We start from the raw sequence: 9,019 nt of genomic DNA, 5'->3' as shown, positions 1-9,019 counted from the left end.
TCGATGTCTGAATATTTATATCACTCATTTTGGTTAGATTAGCTAATTTCGGAGATTCTAGAAATCTATATAGGTTTGTGGACAATTGTGTATAACTATTTCAAACATTTCGTAAATAATATACTAACCTAACCACCTACTAACTAAGATTTTTTAGAAACTAAGTCTCTAGCAAATTTAGTCTATGTTCCATATGCGTCAAGCAGTGAGAAAGTTATATAGCCCACTTTGATTGTGTTCCTCACAGCGCGGGAAAAATTATTGAGAGAAATATTTAATATACTCGCTTGGTTTACTAAACAATACTAATCCACTACCATTTTCAAAATAAGACATGTCTTTATAGAGCTTCTTAATGGGATCGCTAGATTCTTCTTAAGAACAACTTGCTTATATGTATTGTAGCTGTTCCATACAAGAAGGCGCTGATCACAGTATACATATTGCTACTGGTACATTTTTTTCTTATTAGTGTATGTATATGCATACACAGGCCATATGCTCCACGAGGAGAAGAGGACTACAGTAAGTAAGTAAGTAATATACACACACATATATAAACATACAATTTACCAGGGTTTATAAGTAACAATGGTTAGTATTTAATAGATTTATTTTCTACTTCAAAGGTCAAGTATTGTCAATTATGGAAACACGTTGTAAGAATGTTTCTAATATTAAGAAAGTTTTATACAAAAAATTAATCAAAAAAACTATTCAAATTTTAAGATGGTGTCTCTTTAAAAAAAAACCATATCTTCTAAATCTATTGAAATATAATAGAACACATAATATTTTGATGGTGCATCACTTTTTGAGTAAATTGGATATGAATGAGATATGGAGAATTTTGTGATTTTACGATGATTTTTTGAATAGATGTTTGTTTGAAATCCTTTAACGCATAACGCATATTGAAAATCGTTTTTTTCTTCTCTTCTAACAAGATTTTTTTTGTGATACTAAACACTTCTCATATTTATGTAGTCCTTATGATGACATCTTCTATATTATATAGTGTTGCCCAAACATTTATCATTATTGCGAAAAGTAATTCCTTGATCTAAGAAAGGAAAATAAATCATCGTAAAAAAGACAGCTCTGTTTTCGTTAATGTTTGCCAAGACATGAGATTTAAAAAATAAGTTTACTGAAAACAGATCACTTATAAAATTAGTAAAATCTGAAAAAAGTTCTTTTAAGCACATTAATTCGTATATTATTTGAAATCGTTTCCTTTGAAATATAATATGCTCCTGTACTTACAAAGATCGGTTCAGAAATGATGATGTTTTGAAGTTGATTTTATTAGAAAATTGTACTAAAAAATGGTGGGACAGTGGAAGAATATTATTTATCTAAAAAAAATAAGAAACAAATCTAAGAATCATAATGGGCGTGGCGGGATTTTGTACCACAAATTCTCATTGACTAATGCACTGATAAGGTGTGTTGATGTTGAACAACAAAATAACATTTTTTTTGTTGTTTAGAAGATTTTTATTCTATATAATCATATATATTATTATTATTATATGATATTAAGTCTAAATTAAATATTTTTTTTATAGTTATTAATAATTTCAATGTATTTAATTTTATTATAATAATTTTTTTTTTGCCAAAAGTGACGCCTCTTATGCCAAAAAAAAACTATTTAAAATTTTGAAGGGTTCGAATAGAAATAAAAATACAACAAAAATTTTAGTTATTTTATTTATATTTGGCTAAGCATCAACGCTGTTTCGAGTATTCATCGTCAGTGATCTTACGAAATATTCTATCTTTATTTAATTTTATTTTAGGGTAGGTTTACCAGATGAAGTCCATAAGGAACTATTTTTAAGATATAAGATCAAGCATATTGTCATGAATTACCAGGTAAGTTCTTTTAGTACTTCCATAAATTACTTCTGAATCAGTCCATATCATTGCGCAAAGTGTACGAATTCACTGCCAGACCAGAAATCTATTAATTTCTATTTTTTTACTACAACTAATTTTGATATAATTTAATGAGATATTTATTATTTGGCAGGAAAGTGATAAATGTTTCATTAAATTATAAAATTTTTTGAATTTATTCATCGCCCTGTTTTTTTTTAATGGTTTATATATATTTTTTTATTTTTTTATCAAATAATTCAATGTCTAATATTTTTTATTCGTACTATGCTATATTTCGTTTGTTCTTGAGAGTCATCATCAGTATTACGATCTTACATAAATTAATATTACTAAAAACTATATCTATGTCATCGTCTATATGCATTGCTTTATTAATAAAAATATTTTATTTTTAATATCAAAAAGAAACTAAAATAAAAAATTTACGGTTTGTAATTCGTTTGAAAAAAATTTTTATTAATTATTTTAAACTTGATTTATATTATTTTTAAATTTAACGCTTGCTGCTTGATCCTTTGTAAGGGTTTCCAGGCTATTTTGTACCGATAGGAAATCCGTTTGAATTCTTAAAATTGCTGAAAGAAGATAAAATAGTTGAAATATTTTTTATTATAAAAAAAATAAATATTTACTATTTATTTGCTATTGCATTAGCTTAAATAAAAAATTAAAAAATATATGTATGTGCAACACTTAAACTAGAAAGGGGATTATACGTATATTATCGTATACTTACCAACTTCAATAAATAATTGTCTCCATACTGATAAAGTAATTTTGATTTAATTTGCAACTCATTTAAGGATCATCAAATTCATCCAATTTAATATAAGCAAGTGCTGTGATTTAAAGTATTTTTTTATATAGGAAGTAAAAATAGTTCATATTAGAAAAGCCAATAAATAGAAAAAACATAAACAAAAAAAAAAAAATTAATAAATAAATAAATAGTCAAAATTAAAATAATTTACTAATAGAAGCATGTTGTCATGCAAATTACTTACTTAGTCAGAAACTTTTTTAATAAAATAATTGATCCATATATAATAGTTGCTACAGAAAATAATGTATCCTTTCATAGGTACATTTGTAAGTACTGTCAATAGTAAACTCTACGATCAATTTTGCAATATATATAATTACATTTTCTGGTTAAAATTGTATTTTATGTAATCTATAGTACTGAAATATTTCAGAAATATTTGAGAAAATGATAATAATCCCGAACCTCTCTGTGGACTTACTAAAAGTCACTCGAATGAAGTTATTGGAATATGCAGGAAAAGAAATTTGCAATTAAACTATTTGACATAACCAATTATGTTTTAATTACATTGATATTAGTAAACCAGTAAGTTGATTTAATGAATTGAATTATATATTCAAACCCTACTTTGAAAACTTTGAATAAACACTTGAAGGAATATGCAAGATAATTATCTTTTGAATTAATCATGAATAATGGTACAGCAAGAGTTAAGCTTTCCTGATAATGGACGATGATGAAGTCTTTGTAGTATCAATTGTAATCGTAAAAATCAAATTTCATTGGAATTGATTGAAACAATCAAGGATATTTTATTGTATATTCAAAGCGCGCTCAGACTATGGAAGCTATAGGTTAAATCGTTTTAACCATGTAATCTTGTGGAAATTGCGAAGAAGTATTTGATTTTATTTCATGACAATTAGGATAAGTCTTGTACTAAAGACTAAATACGATCCGGTATAATGGAAAAATCATATAAATCGGTGTAGAAGTACAATAAGTGTGGATTGTCCAGTCATACTGATATGATGAATCATAATGACTAACAGATGTTGACTTTTTTTAAAATGAAATTATGAAAAATCTTAATATTATTGCAATTGTTGTGAAGATTATCTGAAGAAAAAATAGCTACAATTGATTAAGAGATATATATCCTGATTATATGCTCTGTAGCAGTCAACGCGACTACTACTCGTTTCTAAACTCAAAAAAGTGGCTTGGAGAAAAAGTATTCAAGAAATTTTAAGAAACTAAAAGAAATTTATTTGATTAGAATTTAGAGTGACAAAAAACGACTAACGAGAAAATGCTTTCCTAAAGTTTAGGACCTTACAAATTTTTTTTTGTAAGGAATTAAAAATTCAACAAACTTTGACAAATACATGCTCAGAATCTACAGATGGCATAAGAAAAAAATGGAGAGGATGAATTTACAGGCAAAACAGTGAAAGTCTTGAAAAGAAATAGACCAAAAATTTTCTGAAAATCATTAAACATACATGTATTATTTATTATTTATATTTTTGAAAGTATGTAATTTTAAGTACTGAAAACATAAACATAGTCTGATATTAATGTACAAAATATTAGAAAATCAGGTAAATATGGTAAATATTTTATATTCCTATAATATTTTATATTTCCTTTTGTAATTAAAGAAGGAGTACTAAAATTTTTTTTTCATGGGTACTGAGAGACTTATGTCGGCTCAATCAGTAATAGATAATTACTTGAATGAGAAAGAGAAGCGACGACAATCATGAAAACGGTAAGTTCAAGACGCAACGCGGAGCATACTAAAGTCAATAGTAATAGTAGATAGGTAGTATAAAGTGTGACAATCCAGGTCAGGTGGTGCGGTGGTGTTGATGGTACTGATGACAATATATGAAAATATGGCTCCGATTTTCGTGTTTTGGCACTAACACTATGTGGAGCGATGCTGGTGCTGAGAAAGTAGGGACGAACATTTTCGTTTAATATATGTATTTGGGTTTTTTATAATAGTAGCTAATAAAAATTAAATTGTCTCTTATTTTTATTTACTATATGTTTGAACTATATAGTACATTGCAATAAAACATCAGTAATTACTTGAATGATTTATTCAAAAATATTTGAATATTTTAACTTTTCGGTCAAAACTTGAGCTAATACGATATATTTATAAAATTTAATGTTAAATTTATTTAATTACGACATTATATGTTGTACATAAACCATATGGCGAATTTTAGTTGAAGCAATTTTATTTGTAATACTGAATGTGTGCGTAAATTATTATATCCTCTTAAGACGTATGTAACATACATAGTAAATAATTTTTGAAGAATTGGTTTTTTTCTCATACATAGATACAGGAACTATCCATTAAAAATATATCTATTTAAAACAAAAAAAATAAAAATAAAAAAATACAGAAAACTGTGTGGTGAAATATTCGCGAGAATATATACATTAAAACCTCATATCGGATCTAAGCATAGTAATGAGACCTATATGTGCAATTTTTTAACAAAACAATTTACACGAGTATAGCGTTAAAAATGTAGCATTTCAAAAAAAAATAATATCATATGAATAACGTTTGTGAATCAAGGTTAATATCTACACCCACTTAATCATCATCAGCACCCATATCATAATCCATTCCGTCAGCAGCCACTCCATATTCATCAGTACCCATATTTGTACACACTGAGTGAGCAGTCAATTCAAAATCATATGCATCCACGTCGTCTTCACAGACTTCATCACAGACTTCATCACAGCACAGATCAAAATCGTTAGTATTAGCAGCCACAGAAATGAAAGATGTGAAGTATGTAAGATGATTATACCAATTTAAAAAGGGCTTACTCATAAGTAAATTTCAATCAAATATGTAGATAACAATGAAGTGATATTAAACCTGAAATCTAGTTTTAGTGATAGAATTGAATTTAATATTTTTACCATAAGAGTAAGGATAAAAATAATTCCATTAAATTTAGGTAAATGCACTCGTACATCAAAGTGGTTAACGGGTTTCTCACAATCTATCAAAATTAGTAACATACTTAAGATGCTATTTTCCTTTACTTCTAGGAAAATATGTTTCCGTCTATCAGGCGAAACTTATGGTGGTTACACATGCTCTGGGTCACCTATTAGATTGTCAGGTGTATTAGAAAAAGATTCTGATAGCGCTAGACAATCAAGCAGTCATAAAAAGCATGCAAAAGACGTACATAGTCAACAGCTTAGTACAAGAATATGTCACGAAGCTCATGGAATGAGCTCCAGTCATATACTGGAGTTGTGCTTACTTTAAGGGTTATGTAACCTTTGACATCTTTAGACGTAAATGTTGGTAACAGAAAATCTATTTGAAGTTATAAAGAAAATAACCTATGAAGTGGAATATAAAACTTTTATGAAAACTATGTTTAAGAAAAAGCTTTGTCCGGAAGTAATGCAACCCTGCAATAACGAGTAAGTCTTTGAAATCATTGATAGTATATGCAAACTTCAAGCTTATCAGTAAATCCCCACATTCTCAAAAACAGCCGAAAGTTTTTGTTTTACAACAAATTCTTAATGATCTTAGACTATTATATATCATAGCTAAAAGCTCAAGAGAGTTTAAATTGATAACAGTGTTAATAAACGCTAGAAAAGATAGCGATCTATACTAACGAGTCTAAGATGAACAAAGGCATTGAAGTTGGAGTCTTTTCCAAGGACCACTTTGATTCCACCTCAATATTCCAGGCAGATATCTTCGCCATCCTTAGAGCATGTGCTCTTACTTTAAACATGCAATTTCACAAAAAGGAAGTCTATATTCTTACTGACAGTCAGGCAGCTATTTAAGCTTTATCAATGGTTTGTATTTCAACTCTATTATTTTGCAGAAGCAAATTAGAGATATCTAGGTTAATATCTGTCTTTACAGGGCACTGGACCATAGGACAACGTGGAACCGACTCTTGAAAAAAAGAAGAACAGAAGAGTTTTTGTTTGGGTCCCCTTAGTTTTTTGGGGGCCCCCTTTTCTAACACACTCAGCTATATCTTCAATATTAGCACTACTTACTATTACGAGGAATTGTGAATTCAAAACGGCTTAATTAGCTAACTGAAGAGGATTCGTTCCTTCCTCCACTTTAACTGACTAAACAATAGTGTTAATAGCCGTAAAGGCCAGTGAATAACATATAATCTGTAAAAAGGTGAAGTGATTTCAGGTTAGATCTGCTGAATAGATATTCATGGTGGTAAACTATAAATGAAAATATTTGATTCTTAATTTAATGTAATACAGACGCTCTCAGAGAAAACTAGCTTTTTTTTGCAATCATTAATATTAAGTAAAAGCGGTCTTAATGAATGAATGATTTCTATGATTTTTTTAAATATTAACTGAAAGCGTGTAATAGGCGGTCTCATAGAAGACCAATGTAATCTCAATAATCTGTGTTATTTTAATTGTTTATAAGCTATTTTGTAGTATATATTGGTAGTATGAAAGAATATATAGTAAAAAAATATATATAATATTAAAAAATTGTTAAGTTTTATAGATCTAAACTACTTGTTACTCATAGATGTCGAATATTCTTGATTTCGAATATTTCAGTATCTATGTATCCTAGTATTCTCTGAAAGTGTGTAGAAGGGGGAACTGAAAGTGTGTAATAGGTGGTCTCATAGAAGACCGATCTCAGTAATCTGTGTTATTTTAATTGTTTATAAGCAATTTTATTGTAACATATGTACTGGTAGTATGAAAGAATATATAGTAAAAAACACATAGGTATATAATAGTTATAATAGTTTTAACATATAGTTCTAAACTACTTGTTACTCGTAGATGTTGAATATTCTTGATTTTGAATGTTTTATATTTATGTATCCTACTAATCTCTTTGAAGGGGGTTAAATTGTGAATAGATTTGGTGGTGTATATTCTAATTATTATTTAAAAGATTTTATTTTTAATCAATGCATTTGTTCCTTTAATATTTTTATACTATATTCTTATATGTTGGTCAATATTAGTATAGCTCGATAGTATCTGTTGTTTTGAATAATTTTATTATTTTCCTAATTGTAATTTTTTGTGAATTTTATGTTCCTGCTTAAGCAGAAATATTTGCTACATTAATCATTGGAAGATATGGGCTTGGCACCTTTCTAATTTATTTAGCCACTTACTTTGTTGAGTTTCGTTGTCCTTTTTATGCGACATAACGACATAAAGAAATTGTGTTATAGTGAAAAGCCTTTAGAAAGTTAAAGAAGTTAAAGAATGTTAAAGAAAAAGAATAGCGAAAAGGATATTTAAAGTAAGGACACCGAACAGTTTAGGATTCATGCATAATATTTTCCAGAAAAATTTTCAAACATTCTCAATGGTTTTTTGTTTTTTTTGAAAAATATTTTAAAAATAATATTTGTTTCGCTTTTTACCTTTATGCAAGTCCATATCATCCATTTCAGAGTTTTTGATTTGTTGCAGTTTTTCGCGAAATTTTTTTGTTATCTGTTTCCTTTGGTAATCGGCCTCAATTTCCTGTTTGGTTCTCGGAATGCGGAAACGGAGGCAGCAGCATACCATAACTACTGCTTATGATTACAAAAAAATTAATTTAAATTAATTAATTAATTCAAAATAAAAACTCATCAATAGATCTTTATACCTATGCACATGAGTATGCCTATGCAAGATGCGATTATGTGCCAAACTCGAAAACCTCCAAATGTAACAGTTTCAAGCCAGGCTGGCGACTCTTCGGAATTTTCTCCAACAGTTTCGTTCGCTGCCATTATAGTAATTTCTTATAATATTTTTGTAAAAATAATTTATCATAAATTTTGTTAAACTGCTTTAAATTAATAGTTTATATATCACAATTGTTGAAGAACTCCGATCGAAAAATAAACATAATTACTGCACTCTCTCTTTTGAACGGTGAATGAACACTAAATCTAAACACTTTTTACGATTTCAATAACCTGACCGAGCGCGAAAATGTTTAGTATTTGTTATTTATATACAGGGTGGCTTAACTTATAATAAAAAAAAACAAAAAAAATATTATGAAAAAATAACAGCCATAGCAGACATAAAGACGATCCTTATAGAAGAGTCTTCTTATACTTATACTATACTTCTTATACTGAATAAAAAAAAATTTGGCAAATTTGTTGTTGTTGTTGTGGTTTGAGTTACTTTTACTCTTTTGTGGCTGGGGGCTTTTCCCTGCCCCAGACTAAACTTTAACTATACTAGAATCATTATCATTTATTTATCTTCTAACTGATGACGGACCATCATTCCCTTTTTATTATTCCC

General features: G+C 28.1%; 1 protein-coding gene across 1 annotated transcript; it reads right to left on the bottom strand.

Annotated features, from left to right (window-relative positions):
• Positions 1–2,706: 2,706 nt before the first annotated feature.
• Positions 2,707–8,490, bottom strand: LOC119687406 (transmembrane inner ear expressed protein). Its single transcript, XM_038101704.1, has 3 exons — positions 8,364–8,490; positions 8,134–8,286; positions 2,707–2,747 (listed from the first exon to the last, which is right to left on the bottom strand). The coding sequence occupies exons 1-3, from the start codon at positions 8,488–8,490 to the stop codon at positions 2,707–2,709; spliced, it is 321 nt and encodes a 106-aa protein (XP_037957632.1).
• Between the last annotated feature and the right edge of the window lie 529 nt (positions 8,491–9,019).

Source organism: Teleopsis dalmanni, chromosome X, assembly GCF_002237135.1.
Source record: "Teleopsis dalmanni isolate 2A chromosome X, ASM223713v2, whole genome shotgun sequence".
NCBI lineage: Eukaryota > Metazoa > Arthropoda > Insecta > Diptera > Diopsidae > Teleopsis > Teleopsis dalmanni.
This window is presented reverse-complemented; position numbering and strand designations above follow the sequence as displayed.

Coding starts and splice junctions, on each gene's coding strand:
- LOC119687406 (XM_038101704.1), bottom strand. CDS start 8,490: ATGGCAGCGAACGAAACTGTTGGAGAAAATTCCGAAGAGTCGCCAGCC. Junction 8,287..8,363: donor AGGCATACTCATGTGCATAG/GTATAAAGATCT, acceptor AATCATAAGCAG/TAGTTATGGTATGCTGCTGC. Junction 2,748..8,133: donor TGATATGGACTTGCATAAAG/GTAAAAAGCGAA, acceptor TTTAAATCACAG/CACTTGCTTATATTAAATTG.